Below are 25061 nucleotides of genomic sequence, written 5' to 3'. Positions count from 1 at the left end.
GATACTGTTCTGTACTCAAGCACCTGTCATCGCTGCTCCTTATTCCTTATGCTTGCTCCTTGGAAGAAAAGCTATGACAAACCTAGACAGCATATTGAAAAGCAGAGACATCACTTTACCGACAAAAGTCCATATAGCCAAAGCTTTGGTTTTTCAAGTTGTATTGATGTGAGAGTTGGACCATAAAGAAGGCTGAATGTTGAAGAATTGATGCTTTGGGGCTCTGGTGTTGGAGGAGACTTTTGAGAGTCCCTTGGACTGCAGGGGGATCAAACCAGTCAATCTTAAAGGAAATCAACCCTGAATATTCATTGGAAGGACTGAAGCTGAAGCTCCAATACTTTGCCCACCTGATTTGAAGCACTGACTCATTAGAAAAGACCCTGATGCTGGGAAAGATTAAAGGCAGGAGAAGGGGATGATATGACAAGATGGTTGGATGGCATCACTGACTCAATGGACATGAGTTTGAGCATGCTCTGAGAGATGGTGAAGGACAAAGAAGCCTGGCGTGCTTCAGTCCATGGGGTCCCAAAGAGTCAGACACGACTGAGTGGCTGAACAACAACAAATTCCTTACCTATGGTTAATGGATATGGAATAAAAAATGTTAAAGCAATGAGAATCACAACAATGGTTAGTGTTATACATTACTATTCCAAGTGCTTTCAGGTGTTAGTTTATACAGTATATCCTGCAACTCTATGAAGGAGTTCCTGTTACCTCTGTTTTACAGGCAGGGAAACTGAGGCAGAGTGGTCACATGACTTGTCTGAGGTCATGCTGGTGATTACAGGCAGAGTCGGGTTTTGAACACAGGCTTTACTAACTCCATATACGCCTTGTGTTGATGAAGTTCCTTCATATATGTTGGGGGCTGGGGACTCGCTGGGGCTCAGCCTCTGGGACTGTTCTAGGTACTGGCGTTACAGAGTGAACAGGTTTGCTGGCCAGCAGCTCACTTGGAACTGGCGGGTCAGATGTGGAGAGAGATGGCGAGCAGAGCTATGCTGGGGTCAGGGCCCAACCAGAGGAAGAGTTGGAATCCAGGGGAGTCCAGAAAGGTGGAGTCGGGGCTCAGTTTGGGGGAATTAGGTAAGGCTTTCTGGAGAAGGGTATATTCAAACTGGGCATTGATGGATGAATAGGAGTTGCCAGTTACACAAGGGAGTGAAGGACGGAATCCAGTTCAAGTGTGTGCAAAGATCCACAGGCTGAGCAAAACAGGGACACAGAGAGAGACCTAAACAGGACGTGGCAGAGACACAGAGAGACTGGACAGAGAGAAGCACAGAGGGAGATACATTACCGAGAGAGACCGGGAGTCAGAGAGGAGAACAGAGAGACCCAGAGAGGGAGACAGAGAGACAGAGGCAAAGAGACAGAGAAATAGAGATACTCAGAAAGAGCAGAGAGACAGCCAAGATCTCGAGGTTGAGAGCTAAAGGAGAAACGAAAACACGTAGAATCAGAAGGGAATCTGCGTGGTGGCCGCCCTCAGCCCCCACCCCGCTCCGGCCCTTTAAACCCCACCCCCACCCCTCGAGCTCGCTGCGCCCGCGCCCCATCAGGCGTCCGTGGGCTCCGCCCGCCAGGCTCACATCAGCACCACGTCAGGAGCTGTCCGCGCCCCCGGTGCTGAACCAAGATGGCCGGCGGCGGAGGCCGGGCCCCGGCGTGAGCTGAGCGAGCGCGGGCTGCAGCCCCCGCCATGCCCCACCCCAGCGGCAGCTAAACCTGATCTGACAGAGCCGGCCCGCCGGCGACTCTGGAGACATGTCTCTGCTCTGCGTTGGAGGTAGGAGGCGAGGCTGCGGGACGGGGAGCAGATGTGGACCCGAACTGGGCTCGGGGTCCGTGTGGATGCGGCTGGGCTCCTGAGGGGGTGACCCGCGTACACGCGGCTTGACTTCTGGGGGGGGGGTGGCCCTTGTAGCCGAGTCAGGGTGCCTGAGAAGGTGATCCGTGTAGACACAGCTGGGCTCTCAGGGGGTCCTGGTTGCCGCTGCTGGGGTCGTGTGGACACGGCTGAACGCGGAGGCCCGTGTGGACGCGGGCGAGGGTTCGGGGCTCCATCTGGAAACGGTCTAGTCTGGGTTGTCTGTGTTGAATAAGTTATTAGCGGCTTCGTGTGGAAGGAGCGGGGTAGTTCGAATGAATCCTGCAGGGTCCTTGGAAGGAGTCTTGTCCTGTGGGCTGGGCTGCGGACCCGCCTCGGAATTCGGAGAGGAGTGCAGGGGGAGCGGTCTCCAAGCCCTGGGCGTGTAAGATTTGGGTAGAGGGGCTTGACTATTAGGACTACCGGTGAGCTCTAGGTACTCCTCACCCTGGGAGTGGAAAGGACTGGGGGAGGAGGCCGGGGAGACCCCTTCCAGCATCCTAAGACAGCTGTGATGGAGGGATCTGGAGGCGCTTTTCCAGTTAACTCTTTGGTTTCCCTAATGGGGGCTGGGGGAGTTGCCTGAGGGCCTCACCCTCTCCGCCTCTTTGGCCCCGCCGAACAAACGCCTATCCGACCTTCTCCTCAGGGAGCCGACCCCTTGGAAGTGCAGTACCCCCTGCACCCCTCACGGCCCATCCTCACCTCACCCACTTTGCGCTGGAGGGAGGGAGGGAGGGAGAGGTGGGGTGGAGCTATTTTGGGGCCAGAACGCCATCTGCACCGAGGCCCACGCCCAGGCCCACGCTCTGCGTTTGGGTGGGTGGAGTGAGAGATTCCGGAGGGGCATGACTCCTTCCTTCCCCCCTCAACCCGCCGCCGCACCCCTGAAGCAGGGTAGGGGAGAAGCCAGCCCACCTGGACCAAGGCGCCTGGGGCACTCCTGAGTTCTCAGCAGGGGACCTTGGCGGCAGGGATGGTGGCCCAACTAGGGTTCAAGGCTTATACAGGTCTCAACCTTGGGTTTTAAGTACCGAGGTCCGCCTCCCCTCACTTCTACTCCCTTCCAGAAGGCTGAGGTGGAAGAAGAGGTGTATCCCCCAAGCCTGAGCCGGCTTCAGGACACCTTAGGCAGCCCCGAATGTGATGTGTGTGTGTGATGTGTGCGTGCGTGCGTGTGTGTGTGTGTGTGTGTGTGTGAAAGAGAATGAGAGAGAGAAATCTAGAGAGGGGGAGAGAGAGAGAGAGAGAGAGAGAGAGAGAGAAGGATGATGAACCCCGGCCTTCTCCTGGACCCTGGTGGGAAGGCCCGGGAGCCGGGAACCGCCCCCGCTGCCCCTCCCCTTTTCTCCCCTCCCCCTGTGCTGTGACTCTCCATTCACAAACCCAACCCCGCCCGCCCGCTCCCCGCCGCGGTGGCTTCCCGTGTACTGCTAGCGCGGGGCTGTGCTGGCGTGGACGCGGGTGTTCTTAAAGGGACAGGTGCCTCTTTTCCTTGAACTCATTCCTGACGGGCGGGGCTGGTGGTGGGCGAAGGGCCAGTAAAATCAAGTCAACTCGTTCAGCCCTTAGCCTACGGAGTTAGGAGAGCAGACCCCCATGCATCCCTCACAGTCTAGGCCCAAGGGGAGGGGGAGGTGAACATCCAAACCCCCTACTGCCCCTCCCCCCTTCTCTGAACTGCCTAACACTTGAGAGGGGATAGCCCTGGAGGAGGGGGTCAATGTGGGTTCCTGGCTGACTCCGCCAAGCTCACTCTCCTCTGCCCCCGAGCCCCATCTCTTCTTTGAAATCTCACCCTTAACTCTGATGCAAACTGGAGTCTTGGCTACAGGGGTGGTGTGAAGCGGAGGCAGTAAGAGGGGTGAGAAAAAATTGTATTGGATGACTTTGTGGAACTTATAGGAAAGGAGTCATCAGCAGAGTAGAGAGGGCTCGCTGGGAGGAGTAAGGAAGGGGATGAGGTGGGAAGTAGAGCCCTGAGGTGTAGAGAGAACAGTTGATGCTGGGAGAGGCTGTGTGTGGGGAGGTGGGGGTGGTGACCAGGAGAAGCAGGGAGAGGAAGAATTGCAGAAGGCAGTGGGGGTGATGCCCAGAGTGGGAGGTCTTGAAGGCTGAGGGTGAAGGGGGAAGGATCAGGGCTTTCCTTGGATCTGAGTTCATCCTCAGAGTTGAGGAAACACCTGCCCCTGACCCAGGGACCCACCCATGTTTGCCCACACCGGCATACACTGGGGCCCATACTTTCACGCTCAGGCTTGCCTGCCTTGTGTGAACAGAAGTGCTTAGGATTCACCAAGTCTCTATGAAGACCATGTGCCTGTGACTGCGCATTCATGGACACATGTGCCGATTCACACGCCCATTGACACACACATACATGTACACTGGACACAGTCTGTGCCACAGACATGGTCCCCATGATACAGGCATGTGTATCTGCACACATACACACACACACACAGATATATCCGCACATGTTTGAAGCATGTTTACAGTATCCATGTCACCTAAATATCAACCCATGCCCTAACACTCAGGCTTGTGCCTATGTATACCTGTTAGGGCCCCAAATCACAAGAGACACATATGTACACAAGAGTACATGCCAAGGCCATATAGGTACACACATGATAACCCTTCCCTGGTCTTTCAAAGCTGTCGCTTTGAACAGGTAGCAGATGATGCACTCACACACACACTAATATATGTAGCTTCAGAGGAGTCTGCACGTGTATGCAAGTAAACAAAAATACACATGCTATGCAACTGCATAGTGCACACACACACACACACAACATGTGTTTGTATTTAACATGTCACTCAAAAGCCTGCACATACCTAAGCTCACACCAGCATGTCCCACATACAGTCACATCCCACTCCCCAGCACATATGTGCAGACCCTCACCTGCACTCAGATGGTACACATGTGTAATTATCCCACCACACCACACATGTACACACGGACACTCATGTACACTCACTTGCCTACCCTGGTAACATGAGCAAATACACATTCAAGCACACACAATGCAATTCTTGTGTGCATATCCTGAACTTACATATGGGAGACTACATTGTGTAGACCTGGCCTCTGCCCCCTCTCATTTCTTTCTGTAGAGCCCTGTTGCCCCTCGCCAACCTTAATTCACTTTCTAAGTCTTGGCAGCGTCCTGAGGCTGCTAATAGCAAGTGCCACTTAACTCCTTTGTGAATTTATTCATATATTTACTCAACAAGCATTGAGTACCCACTATATGACAGGCACTGCTCCTGACTCTTGGAACTCAACCTTACCCCTGGCTTCATGCTGGGGGAGTCAGATTGGGAGAGGTGGGGAGCTAAGGAGAAGGGTTTCCATGGCCCCTTTGCTCTGGCAAGCCTACCCCATTCCTATCATCACCGTTTGCCTGCATCTCAGAAGATGAGGGGAAACTGAGCAGAAGAGAGATCTTGCTCTAGGTGGAGGGCATATGCAAAAACATGATGGTAGTGCTTTGGTTCCAGACCGTCCTATATGCTTTGTGGCATTTTGCTAGGCCACTCAATGTTTAAAAGGCTTCATAAATAGTTGATGACTGAATGTTGCATATAAATTAGCAATGCATTTGAAGGTGAGTTTGCCTCACAACTAATAATGATATCTACAACAAGTTCCATCTATCCAGCATTCCACAGGCATAGTTTTGAGGATTTTTATGCCCATTGCTCACTTTAATCCTCAGAGCAACCCACTTTACAGATGAGGAAAGCTGAGGCTCATGGAAGTTCAACAACTTGCCTGGTGCCACAGAGTCAGAGGTGTAGCTGCCTGACTCCACAATCTACTAGGAGTGAAGGGTGAAGGTCTTGGCTACTCAGCCTTCAGGACCTGGAGACACCTAAGTCCTTGTCATGGGGTGAGAATCTGTCTCAGGTTCATCCTTTTCCTTCATCCACTCAGTAAACAAACACACCATGATTTCCCCATTCATCATGGCTGTTCCCCTGCCTCTCTCCCAGGAAACCTTCACAAATTCCTCTGTCTCTTGCTGCCCTATTTCTGATACCATCCAGCCAGGGGGTGGGGGAACTGCATCTGGGTATTTGCTTTTACCACCCTTTTAGAATGCCTCTGGTTTTGGCTCTGATTCATCTTCAGGGCCGCAATCTTAGCTATCTGCCTATCTTGCACCTCACTTTCCTCCTGCATACAATGAGTTTCCTCTGTGAATTTATTTTATTTTTAGATTTATCAACTTACCTGTTGAGGTGCTGACCAGGACATCCTGAGTCCAGAAGGCCTGGGTTTGAATCCCCAAATCCACCACTTCCTGGAAAGTCCCATATCTTTTTCACTCCTCAATGTGTCTATCTGTAGAATGGGCACACTAGTAGTGTCCACTGCCTAGATCTACCGGAACTCTCCAGTCAGATGAGGCATGCTGAGATACTGGCATGATGCATGGCTTGTGGAAAGTTTCAATAAGTGTGAGCCAAAGGCAGGAAAAATCAATGATGGTGTTTTTATTAATGGGGACTAAAAGCTCCATGAGTGTAGGGCATTTCCTGAGAGCTCACTGCGTTCTCAGGCCTGAGGATGGCTCAGTGATACACAGTGGGGGCAAAAGAAGTACCAATTCTTTGGAGGTACTTGGGTGCTGAAAAGTTCAGCACCGCGGACAGTTCAGAGAAAAGCCATAGATTTCAGCACCGTGGACAGCACGGTTCCGCGTGGCGGGACCCGCTCTCAGTGGGGGACTGCTGGAGGAGGCAATGACGTCATTCTTTCAATGACCAGTATTTAATAAGCACCTACTATATGCCAGACACGGAGAAGGCAATGGCACCCCACTCCAGTACTCTTGCCTGGAAAATCCCATGGACGGAGGAGCCTGGTGGGTTGCAGTCCATGGGGTCGCTAAGTCGGGCACGACTGAGCGACTTCACTTTGACTTTGCACTTTCATGCATTGGAGAAGGAAATGGCACCCCACTCCAGCATTCTTGCCTGGAGAATTCCAGGGATGGCGGAGCCTGGTGGGCTGCCATCTATGGGGTCGCACAGGGTCGGACACGACTGAAGCGACTTAGCAGCAGCATATGCCAGACATAGTTCTAAGTGGTGCTTGGTAAACAACACTGACTATCTGTCAAGGTTCTTGGTGTGTTTTTTTCACCTATGGCTTCAATTGGGTTCTGGCTTATTTCTGTCCATGGATGATGAGAGTCCTCATTTATTCTCTTCCAGATGCCAAGTCAGAGGAACCAATGTCCTCATCACAAAGTCCATGTCTACTACAGACATCGCATATTAAATACCAGACTTCCTAGAATCCAGTTTTGAATTCTCTATGCTTCCCTTCTACCACTTGTAGTGTCTTCTGACACCCAATAAGCATCTCCTGTAGGTGGGCTTTTGGAAAGTGAAAGTTGCTCAGTTGTGTCTGACTCTTTGCAACCCCATGGACTATACAGTCCATGGGATTCCCCTGGCCAGAATACTGGAGTGGGTAGCCTTTCCCTTCCCCAGGGGATCATCCCAACCTAGGGATCGAACCAGGGTCTCCTGCATTGCAGGTGGATTCTTTACCAACTAAGCTATCAGGGAAGAACCTCCTGTGGGTGGGCTTTTAGCTGCTTCCATTGATGGCTGGAACTCTCTATTCCTCCACTCTCACCACCAGGCCTGGCAGGTTAATGGACCCCAAGGACGGAAGTCTATCTCAATTAGAATCCAGAGTCATCCAGGCCAGGGGGTACACTTAAAATTCAACCAAATAATAAAGATACTAGTGCTGGTAATAATAATAGGAACAACAGTATAATAATGCTAATGCTAATAATGAAGAAGGGGAGAAGTCAGAAGAGGAAGGAAGAAGGGAAGAGGAGGAGAAACTGAGACTAAGTAGGGCCATTTTCTAGACACAGAAACTGAGGCCCAGAGCCTGGCAGTGCCAATGCCTTGCTCCCACCTCCACCGGCTCTGCCCCCGGCAACAACTGCCTGTGCAACCTCATTAATCAGCCAGCGCCGATGGGCGCTGCGGGGTGGGGTGGGCAGGGACCGAGGAGTCCGCAGGCTGCTGACCTGGTCGTGACGCGCTATCTCCAGCCCAGTGGGCACCTCCCCCTCTCAGCACTCCCCGCGGTCGCGTAGCTCACGCCCTCGGCGCCCACGTTATAAATAGCCCGGTGCTTGTGACCAGGAGCTCGCGAAGGAGGGGCGGCGCTTCCGCCCTGGTGACCCCGATACCGCGGGCAGGAGGAAGGCGGCGGGGCGGAGATGTGATGACAATGCTTGCTGACGGGGAAGAGAGATGGAGAGAGAGCCGTGACTCTTTCTCCGAGCCCCTGCCTCCAAGCCCTCTCTTCCTACAGAGCCCCTCCCCCAGGCTGCCCGCCCCTCCATTCCCCTCCCCCTGCCTGTGTCCCCTCCCCCATCGTGAGCCTCCTTCCGCTCTCTGAGCCCCCATCCCTTAGTCCCCTACCTTACTCCTCCTTACCTCATACCCCATTCCCCCGCCATGAGCTTCCTACTTTGAACCCCCCTCTCTGATTCTCCATTCTTCCCTGAACTCCAACTCCCACCCTGAGTCTGACCCTCCTCCCTCTGAGTCTCCATGATGAACAGTGATGTCCTCACCCTGGATTTTCTGAAGGGGCCTGGGGCCCTGCTGTTAGAGCTAGAGCTCTCTGACAATCTCCCACTGCCAGTGGACCCCAACTGAGCCCTTTACCCTCTGGCCTAGAAAGGATTAGGGAGGAGGGAAGGGAGAGAGACTGAGGGACTAGGAACCAGAGAGACAGAGACGGGGGGAGAAAGGGAAGAAGACCGAAAGATAACAGGAGTGGAGAGACACAGAACTGGAAGGAGGGAGACAGGGAGAAACCTTCTTCCTGGAGGAGAGGAGGAAGGACAGACCTTGGACAACACGCTTCCTTCCCCTCTGAGACCTGCCCCTCATAGAGCTGCAGGGGCCCAGGTCGGGTCAGACACCAGTGAGCCCCTCTGATCCCCCAGGGCCAGGCACCTACCTGCCTCTGGTACCTGCTCCCAACTTTTCTTTCCCAACCCCGCCTCTCCTCTCTGCAGCATCTCCCCTGCCCACCCTCCCTAGTAGAAATCTGTGTGTCTCTTTCTGTCTCTCTGTGTCTCTGTCTGACTCTCATGTCTTATCGCCCCTCACTTCTCTCCCCTCGTTTTCCTTTCTCTCCTGTCGATGGCCCCCTGTGTGCCTTTCTGAGCCTCTGTGTCTCTCCCATCCTTCTCCCTCCCCATCCTTCCCATGTACCCTCCTCCCCCTTTACAGAGTCATCAGGTTTGCCCGCTGAAGCTCTCCCAGGAGGGAGGCCTGGAGCTCCTGCTGGGCACTGTCCTAAGTGCCCCTAAGCCTCACTCAGTCCCAGGGGTGAGGGGCTAGGTGGGTGGGCTCTCTGTAGTCTGGGTGGGGCCAAGGGTAGGAGAGAGGGACATGTGGGACAGGGAGAGGACCTTGTGGGAGAGAGAACTTTACATGTGCAGTTATGTGCCTCAAGTGGGAAGATTTTGCATGTGGAAGAAAGAGACACACACAGAGAGAGATGGAAGCCCAGAGAGGGGGGTTCACTTGCCCAGAGTCATACAGCACCATAGTCTGAATCCAGCTCCACCTGACTCCATGCTGAATCAGGGCTCAACTTTCCTAATGCCCAGTCAAGGGCTCTATCTGCCTTCTGCTTTCCAAAACCAAATCCAGGTATAGTGGGCATTTGCATTTAAAATCTGGGTCTTAGGGTGATGGTGGTGTTGGTATAGGAAGGCGCTCATTCCCTCTTCTGCTCTGCAACTCTAGGGAGCTCACTCAGTGCTTCTGGGCATCAGTTCCCACCCCCACAGTCTGTCTGCAATGGGAACAAGTAGTATTTACTGACTAGTATTTAGAGCCGTTCTACTTCCCCAGCCCTTGATGGGAATTCTCTTTTCACTGGCTCCATTCAGGTACTTCTTTGAGAAAGAAATTCAAGTGATGAGGACAGAGAAATGAAATCCCTATGGGAGACTGAATCCCAGATGGGAGGCCATTGCACTTGCAGGGGAAAAGGCTGAACTTGGCTCTCAAAAAAAAAAAAAAAAAAAAGAGAGAGAAAGAATAGAAATGCAGTTCTGATTCTAGGAATTTATCCTTTAACTTACTTGCACACACTCTTCAAGACATGCAGAGGGTATAAAATGTTACCATTTGTGCAGGAAATAGCGCACACGTGCCCACGATTGCTGATGCATGGCCTATCTGTCTCCAGTCCCACGAGGAACTGCTAATGTTGATTGCATCCTGGAGGGAGAGTGAGAGCTGGGGTAGAAAGAGCCTCATTTTCATCGCATAATCTTTGGGTTGCTTTGGATTTTGTAAAATATGCATGATTGCTTGCTCAAACAAAAATAGTCTCTTGAAAAGTTTAAAGGGAAAAGGAAATATAGAAACCAGGAGCGAGGCCTCAGTTTGGCAGCAGCTTTTGGGTGGGAGTAGAGAGTAATGGTAGAGAAATACATTGAAGGCAGATATAGAATTTGGGAGATATTAAAAGTGAAAGTTTAATACCCTGTAAGAAAGTCCAGTTAATGAATGAAATTGTTTTGAATCACTTGGGGCTGTGGGGTTATGTAAAATATGAAGAGACTGGACCACCTGGGACCCTGAGGTATATCTGGCTTGCACCTTTCACAGTCAAGTAGGGCTGGACAAACTAACAACCTACCTGGACAGGACTGGGATGTCTCTATGTATACTGCAGATTCAGCTCTCTGGGTTGATTTTTCTCACCTCTCCCAATCCCTTTTGAATATTGGACTCTAAACCCTGGGAGCATTTGATAGGACAGACTGAGCTGGACAGTTAGGGGAGAAGTCTCACTAATCTAACTGAGGGATGAGAGTCATTGGAGACTGATTTTCCTTCCTCCTCTACCTCCTTCTCCCCAACTCCCTGGCTCCTTCTAAAGAAATCATGGAGGGCTTCCTGTAGGAGGTATCTTCTTTTGAATTTTTGTTCAGTTGAGAGTAAAGTCACCATTGGAGGGAGGGAGGGAGCTTTGGGGAAATTTGATGGGGAGGAGGGTGGGACAGAGAATATTCCCAAGGTCCAAACTTCCTTCCATCACAGGTCTGCCTGTACTCATCTGTCTGATGGCTTCTCTCTCTCCCACTCACCCCTGCCTCCCTCCTCTCCTTATTTCTCTTCCTCTCATCTCTGCCTCTGTCTTTCTTATTCTCTTTTTTTAATCTGGTCTCTTTATCTGCCTCTTTTGCTCTGTGTTTTTTGCCTCTCTTCTCTCTCTCTTTCTGTGTCTCTCTCCTCTCTCTCTCTCCTTATGTCTCTATTTTCCTGTGTCTCTCTGTCTCTCTCCTCCCCACCACTCTCCCCGTCTCCCTTCCCTATTTCTGTCTCTCTCCACAGTCAAAAAAGCGAAGTTTGATGGTGCCCAAGGTAAGTGCCCTCTATTCCTGTCCTGTCCTGTGTTGTCTGTCTGTCTCAGAGAGATGAGGGAGGGTGTCTGCGCCAGTGATGGGGAACTTGGGCTGTATGTCTGCGAGCGTCACAGAGAGCATCGGAATTGGTCCAGGGTCCCCCAGCAGTCTTCTCTACCATCCCCTGAAAACCCTAATGGGAATAGGGCTCACCCTGAGCCAGTGGTGCTTCCCAGGATCCTAAGAGATAGGGCAGGGACTCTTAGATTAGGCTATGGGGAACAAAACTGGGGCTCAGAGAGGCAAAGGAAATTTCTTATGTCCGTGGATATTGGACGTCTTCATTTCTAAGCATAAAGATTAGGCATCCCCAAATTCCCCATCTCCCTGCACCAAGGCCCCTCCTTGGTGTGCCCTGAGGCACTGGGGTGGGGTTCTGGGCACTGACCTGGGGGTGGGAGGCACAGAATCACCCCAGTGTATTGGATCTGGGGTGGCGCCAAGAACTCACAGACCCTTGGGGATCATAGTGGGGCCATTGAGAGCTTGGGAAGGGACACGGGGCCGGGGGGGGGGGGGGTCTCTGAGCCCTGCCCTGACATCTGCTTTCACTGCCACAGAGAAATTCAACACCTACGTGACCCTGAAGGTGCAGAATGTCAAAAGCACGACTATCGCTGTCCGAGGCAGCCAGCCTAGCTGGGAGCAGGATTTCATGTTGTGAGTCTGCAGTGACTGGAACCTGCATGGCCTCACCCCCTGGCACAGTCAGGCCTGTCGCTGGTCACGCAGGGCACAGCCAGACACTCGGGTGTTGTCTGAGACTCCCCTCCCTCCTCCTTCAGCCGCTTGTCCAGTCATCAGCTTTGCCTCCAAACGCTTCTCGAATCCAGTCACTTGCTTTTGTCTCCGAGGCCAGCAGCCAAGTCCTCGCTGCCCGCCAGCCTCCACCCTGGCCTCCTGCTGCCATCCGCCTCCCGCAATCTGTTCTCCTCCAGGCAGCCAGGGGGATATTTTTAAAACTGCAAATCACATCCTGCCACTCTCCGAACTTGCCCCTGGCTTGTGGCTCATCAACCTTGAAACAAAGCCCATATCCCTCCCTGCAGCCCCCCTAGACCCGTCCCTGTGACCTCACACCAGTACCTGCTCCATTTCTCCTGGCTCGCCTGCCCCAGATACACCCACCTCTGCACTGTTCTGCCAACATGTCCAGCTTGTTCCTGCCCGCAGGACCTTTGCTCTTGTCCTCCCCCCATCCCAGCTGGCTCCTTCCGGTCCTTTGGGTCTCAACTGTGTCACCTTCTCAGGGCAGTCCCCTCTGATCACCACCCTCAAACTGTAATTGAAGAGTAGTGTCATGCCTCACCATCAATTGTAACTTTATTCATTTGTGTGACATTTGACACATTTTTGGCCCCTTCCCCTGGACTATGAGCTCCAAGAGGGTAAGGCCCTATTGGTCTCTGCCCTTGTGACCTCCATGCCAAGCACAGAGGCTGACACACAACAGGTGCTCAATAAATATTTGTCTAAGAACTGAATGAATTCATGACCTGGACCCTCTTCTCAACCTGGAGCCACTTAAGACCTCCTATTAAGTGAAGTGAAGTTGCTCAGTCATGTCCAATTCTTTGCGACCCCATGGACTATAGCCTACCATGCTCCTCCATCCACGGGATTTTCTAGGCAAGACTACTGGAGTGGGGTGCCATTTCTTTCTCCAGAGCATCTTCCCGACCCAGGGATCGAACCCAGGTCTCCCGCATTGTAGGCAGACACTTTACCGTCTGAGCCATCAGGGAAGTCTCTAGGAAGCCCTCCTATTACATCCTACCTACTCTGATGATGGCCGACATCTGTGACCTCTTCCAAGGCTTTGATTAAATCCATTTTGCCTTATAGCCCTGGGAGAGTGTGCTAATACAATCCTCATGTTACAGATGAGGGAACAGAGGACCGGAGGGGCAAAGCCACCTGCTCAGTGTCATATAGCCTCTATCTGGCAGAGCTGGAATGGGGACCCAGGCAGCCCTCAAGCCCTGAGCAGAGGCTGGCTGGAGACTATGGGAGGCCATGGGAGAATCCAGAGTTGGGATTCTGGAGCAAGGGGGCACCTAGAGAAGGGAAGGAAGGTGCTAGTCCTCCAATCTAGGGAAAAGGTGAAGGGAGGGGGAAACAATAGTCCTCAACTTCCCCTAAAGCCAGTTACTGAATGACCAGGTATATTCAAGGAGAACATTCCTTAAGATGAATCTTTGGTAAATTGGTAGATTCAGTGAATTGGACATTCATGAAGATTTTCCCCCTAAATCTGCACATTTCCTGCAGGGAAAGTGCTTAGAGGTGGGATCATTCTTATGCTTAAGGGTGTTCCCGGATGATTGGAGAGGGATGACACTGGGAAGGATGAACTGCCCTTATCATGGGAGTAATAGGGAGCCATGGAGGGTGCTGGAGCCTCTTCCTCACTTAACCAGCATTCTCAGGGTCTGAGGGCTAGAGGAAGGGCCAGGTGAACTGAACGTCCGTGTAATACTTGTCCCCACTCCTTCTTTCCCAACTTGGAATCCTGATTCTGCTGTGACACCCTGAGCATGTAACTTAGCCCTCTGGCCTCAGTTTCCCCTCTGTAAAACAAGAACTACTGTGTCACCTTCCTGGCTGGCACTCTTTCAGACCTGGGTTTGCATTCCAGTCGGTCGTGTGTCCAAACACTATGAACTGACTTTTCTGTCCTCTCTCAACAGTGAGATTAATCGCCTGGATTTGGGGCTGACGGTGGAGGTGTGGAACAAGGGTCTCATCTGGGACACGATGGTGGGTACTGTGTGGATCCCCCTGAGGACCATCCGCCAGTCCAATGAAGTGAGTGGTAGGAGGAAGGTTGGATAGGAGTGCCTGGGAGGGGTCCAGAGGCCAGTGGTCTAAACGAGACAGGCCTCTCTCTCCATCTCCTGACAATTTCACACAGGCGTTCAGGGTGGCTGTGGCAGCTCCAGTCACCAGGCTGTCTCCCCACGTGGCTTTCTGCCCACGTGGCTTCCATCTCATAGCCCAAGACAGCAGGTCAAGGATCACCTTTACATCTGCATTCCAGTCGGTGGAGGGAAAAGTGGCAAGGGAGCGGGTTTGCGCTCCCAATTAAGGGCCCAACCTGGAAACTGCTCAAGGCGCTTCACTCACATGTTATTGGCCAGAACTGTCCTGTGGCCCCACCTACCTACAAGGGAATCTGGAAAATACAGTCTTTAGCTGCACAGCCCCACTAGAAATGTATCCCTATGGAAGAGAGGAGAAGGGATATTGTAAGCAACTAGCACTTTGTGCCCAGATGGGCATTAGGGAGAGAGGTTGCAGCAGTCCCGAAGAAGTACTAGAAAATAACCTTGGCCTCCTTCTCTAGCTTCCTGGCCTTAAATCTCACCCCCTCCACTTGGCCCCTAGAATCCTATCCTGCCCTCCCTGCCTATCACCCTGGGAGGTCTTCCAGACAGCATCCACCAACTTTGCCAGCCTTATTTCCCCCACACCGCAACCTACACTCCTCATGGGCCCCACAGATGGCTTTTGAGCTTTCTTTCACGTACGCTGTTCTCTGGGTTTCAAGTGTCCTCCTTTCCATCACCCTTAAGCCCAGCTCCAGTGTCCTCTCCTCCAGGAAGCACCCCCTGAATCCCTCAGCTCCCCTCCCCTTTTCTGGCCTTCCCTGGACTTCGTGGTGCTAGGAGTGTCTGTGTCAGACTCTATATGATTGTGGGCTTCTCAGAGATTGCCCAACATGGCCCAGGCTTATTGGGGCCTAGGCCAATAAGCCCAGGTTTATTTTTTAATGAGTGAACGGAAAGGGAAGAAAGGGGTGCAATAGTCCAGGCAGGTGATTCCAAAAGGAAGCCTTGTGGCTGAAACACAGTGTCCTCAGTGACCCCTCCCCGAAGCGTGAGGAGGGCCTGGGCCTCTGGGACAACCATGACCTATGGCCGGGGACCCCAGACTGCTCCCCTGACCCCTGCCAGCCTCTCCCTGGGGCTACAGAGCATCAGTCTCCTTTGAGAGATGAAGAAAACTGAGGTTCAGAGTGGACCCCACTGCTCAAGAGCTCGTTTTCCTGAACCAAGGGGGACTGGTTCATTCACTCGGGGGGTTTCCTCCCAGGATGGTGGTAAGATCAGGTCTTCTGTCTGAAGCTGAGCCCTCGGTAGGGATGAGGAGTGCTATGCAAGGCTGGGACCACCCCTACCTGAGCCTGCAGGTCCCTCTCTCTGGGTTCCCCAGACCCACCATGGTGCATTGAATTTGTGGCCTCTCTTGTCAGTTTCCTTATCTGAAGTGAGGATGTGGCCCTTGTTCTTGGCATAAGGGCAAGATGAATGGAGAGAGACATGTCTCGTGAGAGCAGAGGCCTGCTGGCCCATGCACAGCAGACGTGTGACTCACCTGGCCTCACGCGGGACCCTACCCCCTGTCACCCCACCCCGCAGGAGGGCCCTGGAGAGTGGCTGACCCTGGACTCTCAGGTCATCATGGCGGACAGTGAGATCTGCGGCACTAAGGACCCCACCTTCCACCGCATCCTCCTTGACACCCGCTTTGAGCTGCCCTTAGGTGAGTGTGGTTGGGGAGGCGTGGGGAGGAACCCTTGCCCAGCCCCAGGAGAATGACCAGGCCTGGGTGGATCCAGATAACCCTTCATGTCTGTAGCCATACCATCCTGAATGCGCCCAATCTCATCAGATGACCCTTCATTCTGAGGATGAGGCTCTCCCTCCCCAGAAGAGAGTCTCCCAGATCACAGTCAGCAGAGATGGGGGCCTGCTGGGTCACTCCAGCTCCTGCAGGTCACCAATGGGCTGCCAGTGCTTTTCAACCTCTGGGGTTCAGATCTGAGCTGTCCTGGCTGGCCCTTGGTGAGGTCTTAGGCTGCAGAAGTGAGCTGGATATGGAGAAGATACAGACAGAGGCAGAAAGACAAAGAGAGACAGAGAATCAGAGAGAGAGAGACAGATGTAGAGATAAGCAAAGACAGAGCACACAGAAGCCTCTCTACCTTTCCTGGAAGCAGCTCAGTTCTTTCATGTCATCCTTCCAAGAACCCATGGCATCCCCTCCTGGTAATGCTAGGATGCGCCTCCTCTCCCGTCTTCCATTCATTCCCAGGGCAGCTCTGGGTGGCGTGGTGGAGGGGGTGTTTCTGTTCTCCTGTCCTCTCTCCCCACTCACTGGAGACCAGCCCCATAGGCGGGCAGGACGCACTGGATGGAGGCTGAGGGGCAGGGGGGGGCTCCCAGGCTCACAGCCAGGCCTCTGCCTCCAGACATCCCCGAAGAGGAGGCCCGTTACTGGGCTAAGAAGCTGGAGCAGCTGAACGCCATGCGGGACCAGGATGAGGTGAGCGTTGGCATCACCTTCCTCTCTTTCCTTCCTCTCTCTCTCTCCTTGTCTCCCCCTTGTCCTCCACCCTCTATTTCTCTCTCCACTTGTCTTCCCCTGTGTCTGTGTCTCTAACTCTTTGTAACCTGACTAAATTCTGTGACTCACGTGGTCCAGTCTCAAACCAATGATGGTGTCAAGGAACAGAGAGCCCACCCAAGGACGCGATGATATCAATGGACTCAGGTTCTGCATTTGCTAAATACTCTCAAGGAGATGCAGAGGCCCCATTACAGTTCTTACAACCCCCTTTCTGCCCCTCAGCCCTCAACTCCTCAAGTCACACTTTCAGGTTTTCTTAAAAATTTGCCTTCCCCCCCACCCCTTGCCCCTGTACCTGTTCTTCCCTGCCATCCCCCTTCTTCTGGGCTCTGTATTCTCACAGTTCAAAAACCCAGTGTGGCCCAGAAGACAGTCTTCAAAAGGTAAGGGCAGGGAAGAAAGAGCAGGCAAGTTTAGAACATTCTTTAGTTGGAGGCAGGGGGCAGAGGGAGTATCACTCACTTGTTAGTAATTTTTACCCAAACTCAGCTCTCACCTTCTTCTTTCTTTAGCTCCCTGCCTCAATGTTCTCTCTTCTCTCTCTCTTTCCCCTCTGGTTTTTCCCCTCGTCTGTGTTTCTTTTTCTGTTTTTTTTCTGTATCTGTTTCTCACTGTCTTTGTGTATCTCTCTCCCTCTTCCTCTGTGGACAGCTGTATCCTCCTCCAGAGGGAGGGAACTTAGGAGGCAGGGAAAGTCAAGAGGGAAGAGAACAGAGGGCCATGGCTTCTGGCAGCCCACTGAGATAAACCTTCTCTCCTTCCCTCCCCCTCAGTATTCATTCCAGGATGAGCAAGACAAGCCTCTTCCTGTTCCCAGCAATCAGTGTTGTAAGTACTTCTCAGCTCCTTCCTGGGCACCAGTTGAAACTCTCATCCTTCCTCTACCCCATGACTGTCCTCTGTAATGAATGGGTCACTCCCCTCCAAAGATACGGGTCCTAAGAGTGAACAGAATCCAGTCACAGTGTAGTGGAAAGAAGAAAAGATATGGCACTTCGGTTTGAATATTGCCTTGCCGTGTGGCCACTGGCATGCCAGGGTCTTTGTCTGATCCTTAGAGTTCCTCTCTTTGAAACAGGGGCATCTGATAGCCCCCGGCATTCTGATCTTCTTTGGAGGAATGCAGGACATCTAGAGGGTTGAAAAGCACTTTGCAGAGTCTTCAATTCCATTCCTTAGGTCCTGGATGAGGACCCATAACTCATTCAACAAACTTTCTTGAGGCCAGCACAGACCCCCCAAGCAGGCCACAGTCAGACGGTGCAGACAGACGATCCTGCCAACACGTGTATAACAGGCTCCTATTTTCTTAGGTAAAGAAGTGGAGGTCCAAGAGGAGGGGTGACTTGCCAAGGTCACACATATGGCAGGAGGCAGAGCCAGGGTTTGAACCCAGGTCCCAGGGACTCCGAGTTGTCTTGTCTTTCCACTGTGCTATGTCTCTTAATGGTGATGGTCACTGTATTCCTCTGTACACTGCTCCTTCACCAAAGGCTGGACTTTTCGAGAGTGTTTATCCTCCTTGGTTGGCCCTGTAGACACTCAGATGCCCCCAGACCAGCTCTTCAAAGATGTAGGAGATGTCTTTCTCCTTTAAGCGCCCTCCAAGTCCTCTGAGATGGGGAAGTGAAAATTATAGTCTCTGGGCAAAATCCATACCCACGACACTTGGCCCCCACCCCACCCTTCAACCTCTTTCTCCTCTTCCATCCGCTTCCCCATCCTCCTCTCCTCCCCTCTCTCTCATGGTCTCTCCTGTATCCGTCGTCCACCCTGCCTGCCATATGCCCAGGATATGTGATGATGGAGATTGGTGGAGGGAGGAGCTGAGCAACTGCAAATGAAGGACCCCATTCCTACACTCACTTGGGGGTGTGAGATGGAGAAAGTCCCTTGATTTCCACACCAGGGAAGGGATCACCACTGCTCTGGAGAAATTATAAACCCCCTCTCTGGTGAATGGGGTCATTGAAGGATTGTGTTGGGAGCAGGGCCAAGCAAGGTGGGGGCAGGAGCTGATGCCAAAGAGCACCTGGGCCGGTGACCTGAAGCCAGAGGTGGGTTCAGTTTAAGAATGGACCTACCACCTAGCATTTACCTCCAGGTTCTCCTGGGACTGTTTTATCACCCTTATTTCACAAAGGGGGCAGCTGAATGTCAGAGGAGTCAGAATTCTGGTCCAAGCTGTGTTTCTGAGATGCCAGAAGATGGGCTAAGGCAGTGAAGGTGTCATTCTCTCCCTGGTTCTGACACTCAGGCTGTGTGACTTTAGGCTGTTCACTCTACCTTTCTGAGCCTTGTGTCCTCACTTATAAAATAAGAATAGTTAAAATAAAAACTCACACAACAGGGATGTTTCAAAGCTGAAGATCTCCAGTTCAGTGTTTCCTTCATTATCTGGAGGATGGGGAGGTGGGGGGAGAGGAATGAGGCATGCTGACCCCAGATTTCAGAGATGGAAAACCCTGGGTCCAAATGGCTTCTTTATCACTTCCTGGCTGAGCTTGCGATCTTGTCAAACAATGAGGATATCCTACCTTCTTCCCAAGATGGTGAGTGAAGGTATAACAGAAGTCAGTGGTTAAAGTGATACTCGAGAAAGATCCCCAGGGCAAAAGGGCATGGGGTCCCGGGTGGGAGGAGGAGATGGGGAGAATGAGGAGGATGGGGGAGCCCCCCTCCCCATGCCTCCCCCTCTGTCTGCTCCCTTTTATTATCTCTGCCCCTTCTCTTTGTAGGCAACTGGAATTATTTTGGCTGGGGTGAGCAGCAGAGTAAGTACTCAGCTTGGTGTTCTGGGAGGCCACGGGGAGGTAGGCACCTCGGAGACTATGAGGCCCCCGCCCCTTCGATCAGGGAAGCGGGGAGCCTGTGGCTGATCCATTGAGGCCAGAGGGCCGGCAAGACCACTCTTGTGCCCTCCGCCCGCCCCCCATCACTAACGTCTGCTTGAGGGTCATCATCTGTCTCACAGGGAGTGGGTCCCATCACTTGGGTGGGGGGATTCAGCAGGGAGGGGTGGGCATTTAGACAGGAGACCTGCCTGTCTCCAGCTGGGCACTGTGGTCCCCCCACCGCCTCGCTCCCCATGTATAACCTCATTTCCTCTCCTGTGATTCCTTCCTCTTTTTGTCTTCCCCATCTTCCTCCTCCACCTGGAGCCCTCCTCCAGCCCCAGTGTCACTCAGAGGCTGGTGGGTGGGGAGGGGAGAGGGTCTCAGACAGAGCAGCTGGGCAGAGAATCCCCCAGGCAGATAGCACCCTGGAGAGCTCAGCTCCCAAAGCCCCCCCACCCCCTGCCCCCAACACACACAGCTTCCTCCAAGTTGCCTCCAGGGAAAGGAAACAAGCCACCTCTCCCCAGATTAGAGGACTATGTTCTATCTAAGAAATAGCTCCCTTTTCCCCATACCTTTTCCCGAGAAATCCAGTCCTCTACTCTGAGCATGTATCTACCTCCTGATTTCTGCTCCATCAACTGGAGGCTCCTCCACCCCATCCCCACATCCTGATGGACAAGTTCCACCCCACCCTCCCTTCAGGATCAGGAAAGTGTAAGTTGCTCAGTTGTGTCCCGACTCTTTGCAACCCCATGGACCATTGCCTGCCAGGTTCCTCTGTCCATGGAATTCTCCAGGCAAGAATACTGGAGTAGGCTGCCATTCCCTTCTCCAAGGGACCTTCCTGACCCCGGAATCAGGAAAACTGTTTACAGATACAGCTGACCCTTGAACAACATGGCTTTGAGCTGCGCAGGTCCACTTATATGCAGATTTTTTTTCAGTAAATACTACTACAGTGCTACACAATCCCAGTAGGTTGAATCCACGGATGCAGAAGTGTGACTGTGGAGGGCCAATTATAAAATCACACATGGATTTTCAACTGCCCAGAGGGTTGGCGTCCCTAGCCATTGGATTGTTCAAGGGTCAGCTGTATTTTGACCCAAAAGAATTTGTCAAAGCAAGTTGATCAGAAGCCAGTTTAGCCAAAATAGACATTTGGCAGACAAGAAGGCTTGGTCACAGGCAGTTTCACACAAACAAGCAATACGGTTTAAAAAAAAAAAAAAAAAAGACATTCTGGATTAAAACCAATTTAGCAAAAGCTTGTACGAATAATTGGGTCAAGAAGAGCAAAGACAATGGGGCCCAAAGCAGATCATTTTGTCAAAACAAAAGTGGCTGAAAATGTCTTATCCAGAAGCAGGCAATTTGGTCAAAAACAATTTGGTAGAGAGCAGAGTCTGGGCAAAAGCAGAAAGAATCCAACAGAGAGCAATCTTCCCCTTAAAAACTGATAATCCGTCCGAAAAAAAATCAGTTTGGTGAACATGCACAGTCTCATGTGAGTTGACTGGAAATATTTCAGCCTGGTCAAGGGCAATTTGGTAGACTCCAAACCCAAATAACTGTAGAAAACAAGTGGGGGTGAGGGGCAGTTTGGTAGCCCTGCCACGTTGTCCCCAGTCTCAGGTGTCCCACTGCAGGCCTGAAGGCGCGTCAGTTTCACCCTGAAGCTCAGACATCTAAGTTGTGGAAACTCACATCTGTTTCTGCCTCTGACGCCAGCGCTGTCAGCACACAGCGCATCAGGTGGTGGTGGTCGTACGGCAGGGACGGGATGAAAAGCTCGCAGGTCACAGTGGCCCACATTAAATGAGAAATCGGGAAGCCAGAGCTACGCTAAGGACAGCCAGAGCGACGCTGCTACAGCCAGCACTGCTGCCAAAAAGGAACTTAAGGTTTTTCTGAAGGCAAAATAGGGACTGAGTCAGATAGCTAGTTCTAGGCGAAGGATGGAACTAATATTTTAACTGTTTACCATATTTAAAAAATTCAACTTTTTTTTTTAGTATAAAGAGATAGACTCTATTAGAGGGAAAAGGAATTAGAAAGTTAAAATAATAAAACAAAAAAAAATCTAGGAGATGAGCAAAAATGCTTAAAGACATCAAAAAAGGTATAAGCCAGGGACTTCCCTGGTGGCCCAGTGGTTAAGACTCTGTACTTCCAGTGAAGGGAGCACAGGTTCAGTTGGGGAGCTAAGTTCACAGATTGAAAAAAAAAAGCAATATTGTATCAAATTCAATAAAGACTTGAAAAATGGTCCACGTTAAAAAAAATCTTTAAATAAAAAGTATAACCCACCCTCTTGGTGTTTAAAATCACCAGTAAGTTGGTACCTCAGCCTAGTGTACCATGGGGGACCCAATCAGGAAGGTAATTTGGGGCAGGCAGCTCACTTCTTTTCAGCTCAAGTACTGCTTTCCAAATAAATTGAGTCTCTCCTGTTCCCACCACAATTTAACATCCTTTGAGACTGTTTTCTTTTTACTGAGAAAGAAAATATGTTTTCTCTTTACTAAGGAAAGCAAACTGAACTAAAGTATCCTTTAATTCTTACTAAACACCTGGAGTTTGGCAACCCTACCTTGTTCCACTTGAGCGATAGATTCTGGGCTTGTGATGGTGTTGCCAACCCAATAATCTAATCTTTCTGAGGGAGACAATACCTCGTCAGAGCCCCTTCCTATACATCCTTTCTAGGATATCAAGAAATCCCTGAAGGTTAAAGAGCATTTATACTCTACCTTGTCTTCTTGATCTCCCTCCAACTTCCCCCTAAGTGTTTGGGTGACTCTCATTATGGGGAACTCATTACCTGATGGAAAAACCCATATTGTTTTTAGAAAGCCTAGACTGGTCCATTCTCACATCTGAGCTGAAAGACATCTTCCAATTTGTTCCTGTCCTCTTCACATTGTAGGACCTACCCTTATCCCCAGACTCTAGGTCCCATTTGACCCATATACAGAAAAGCAGGGTTTTCACCTCCTTTATTCTAAAACTTATATCTCTATTAACATGACCCAAGATCCTTTATTCATTTTGGTAGATTCCTCTTCTTGGGTTAGCAGTCAGTGAAGACCCTCCTAAGTCTGAGAGACTGTGCTGGCCTCCACTGCGTGCTCACTCTCTCTCGGCCTCCCTTGCTCACTCTCTCCCCTCACCTCCTCTCTCTTCCAGATGATGACCCTGACAGTGCAGTGGACGATCGAGACAGTGACTACCGCAGTGAGACAAGCAACAGCATCCCGCCACCCTACTACACCACGTCCCAGCCCAATGCCTCGGTCCACCAGTATTCTGTCCGCCCACCACCCCTGGGTTCCCGGGAATCCTACAGTGACTGCATGCACAGCTATGAGGAGTTCTCCGAGCCGCGGGCCCTCAGGTAGTTGCTGTGGGGTGGAGGGTGTGTGTGTGTGTGTCTGTGTGTGTGTCTGTGTGTGTGTGTGTGTGTGTGTGTGTGTCTGTGTCTGTCCAACTCTATCTCCTGGAGTGGAGAGAGGAATAGGAGGCTGGAGGGAGCTGGAGGCAAGTAGTCTAAGGAAGCAGCATCCATGCTTTCTAGTAGGCAGTAGAAATTTTCTTTACCCAAAATCTTACCGAGAAAACTCCGCAAGCCTGATGAAAAGGGGTTTGCTTTGGTTGAAGGAGGAGAAGGAAGTCACAAAGCCCCTAAGAGTTTCCCCTGCAAAATGGGGGCTCCTTAGCACTCCAACTAAAGGCCTCTGGTCCCTGTGTACTCTCTAACTGCTTAGGCGAGGAGGCGGATGAAGAGGTGGGCATTACCAGGGATGGGGAGGGGATGAGGGTGGTGTGAAACATAGTAATGCTGGAAAGACTCCCAGCACGTGGGTGGCTCGTGGTCCCGCTCAGCCTTCCTGGTGGCCCCCGACTCTGTGTTCCTGACCAGCAGCCATGGGCCCTGCTAGTCAGGCATGGGTGTGTGTGCGACTCTTTGAGAGCTTAGGGACCATAGCCTGCCAAGCTCCTGTGTCCATACAAGAATACTGGAGTGCATCGCCATGCCCTCCTCCAGGGAATCTTCCTGACCCAGGGATCGAACACGCGTCTCTTACAAACCCTGCATTGGCAGGCAGGCTCTTTACCACTGCTACCCGGGCGTAGTGGCTTAGGAGCTACTCCTTCTCAGCCCAGCCACCATCACTACTCTTTTCAAAGCATGCTGTCCCCAGACCTACCTCAGGGTCGGTCCCCTGGCTTACATGGGCGCAGCGTGTTGGCCCTTGAGCCCAGGAGACTGACGTGTGTGCCTGCTGCTCCCCTCTTCGCTGACTTGATCTCCCCAGTCCTGGTTTCTTAACAGCAGCAAACATGATATTAAACAGCTTGGATATTTGTAAAGCACTTTGGGTGGTTCCTGAAAGTGCTGTGTAGTGACTGTTAGGTAAATAACACAAATAATAGTATTTGGAGCTAACTGGATGCCCAGCTGCGGTCCAACATTTTTCCTCCTTCATCTTATTTCATTCTCTGGGTTGGGAATATTATTGACTCCATTTCACAGATGGGAAATCAAGGCCCAGAGGGGTTAAGTCACTTGCCTGAGGTCACACAGTTGGTAAATCATCATGAGGACAAGTGTTTGTGGTGAACCCACTGGGTGGCAAGCAGTGGCTTGGTGAATTACTGGTCATGGGTCTTCTTCTGAAATGTTGCTCCCCAAAGAATGCATTTCCTTCATTAAAAGATGGGCAGGATGAAAATTTTGAGTGTTCTCTACTCTCTTGTTGAACCTATACTTCTATTAATGCATGTGCGTGCCAAGTTGCTTCAGTTTGTGTCTGACTCTTTGAGACCTCTGTCCATGGGATTCTCCAGACGAGAAGACTGGAGTGAGCTGCCGTGCCCTCCTCCAGGGGAATCTTCCTGACCCACGGTTCAAACACACATCTCTTACAAGTCCTGCATTGGCGGGCGGGTTCTTTACCACTCTCACCACCTGGGAAACCCAGTTCTATTAATATGACCCCTCAAATCTCTGTAGGATATTAGATCAGGGACTTCCCTGGTGATCCAGCAGTTAGGACTTCACTAGTTCACTTCCAGTGCAGGGGTTGTGGGTTCTATCCCTGGTCAGGGAACTAAGGTCCCAAATGTCTCATGGCATGTGGCCAAGAAAATTAAAACTAGAACATATAAATAAGTAAATAAATAAGATATTAGGCTCAGTTCACACATACACCAGGGCCTCTGATATAGCAGAGTTGGAGGTAAACCCTGTAACATAGGTCTAAGACTAGGCTGGGGCAAGTGTGGTACACTTGAGGTTGCCTCAAGTACAAAATTTAGAGGGTGCCAAAAAACTCAGTCATCAAGATCAATATGTCAATGCAATATTTTAAAAAATCAAAATGAGTGCCAAAATAGCCCATGACAAAAAAATTCACATTCACCAAAATATATCTTCGT

General features: G+C 51.5%; 1 protein-coding gene across 2 annotated transcripts in view; it reads left to right on the top strand.

Moving 5' to 3' along the window:
* Positions 1–1715: 1715 nt before the first annotated feature.
* Positions 1716–25061, top strand: part of UNC13A (unc-13 homolog A) — a 69591-nt gene continuing 46245 nt past the window's right edge. For both annotated transcript variants that reach the window (XM_040241075.1, XM_040241076.1), the window contains exons 1-9: positions 1716–1798; positions 11297–11326; positions 11928–12027; positions 14058–14175; positions 15789–15912; positions 16622–16695; positions 17553–17607; positions 19518–19553; positions 22809–23016. In XM_040241075.1, coding sequence (XP_040097009.1) covers positions 1777–1798; positions 11297–11326; positions 11928–12027; positions 14058–14175; positions 15789–15912; positions 16622–16695; positions 17553–17607; positions 19518–19553; positions 22809–23016 — 767 coding nt within the window. In that variant the 5' untranslated portion in view covers positions 1716–1776. The remainder of the gene's footprint in view (positions 1799–11296; positions 11327–11927; positions 12028–14057; positions 14176–15788; positions 15913–16621; positions 16696–17552; positions 17608–19517; positions 19554–22808; positions 23017–25061) is intronic.

Source organism: Oryx dammah, unplaced genomic scaffold, assembly GCF_014754425.2.
Source record: "Oryx dammah isolate SB20612 unplaced genomic scaffold, SCBI_Odam_1.1 HiC_scaffold_5, whole genome shotgun sequence".
NCBI classification, from domain to species: domain Eukaryota; kingdom Metazoa; phylum Chordata; class Mammalia; order Artiodactyla; family Bovidae; genus Oryx; species Oryx dammah.
Note: the sequence above shows the minus strand (reverse complement) of the source record. Positions and strands in the feature narration are given on the sequence as shown.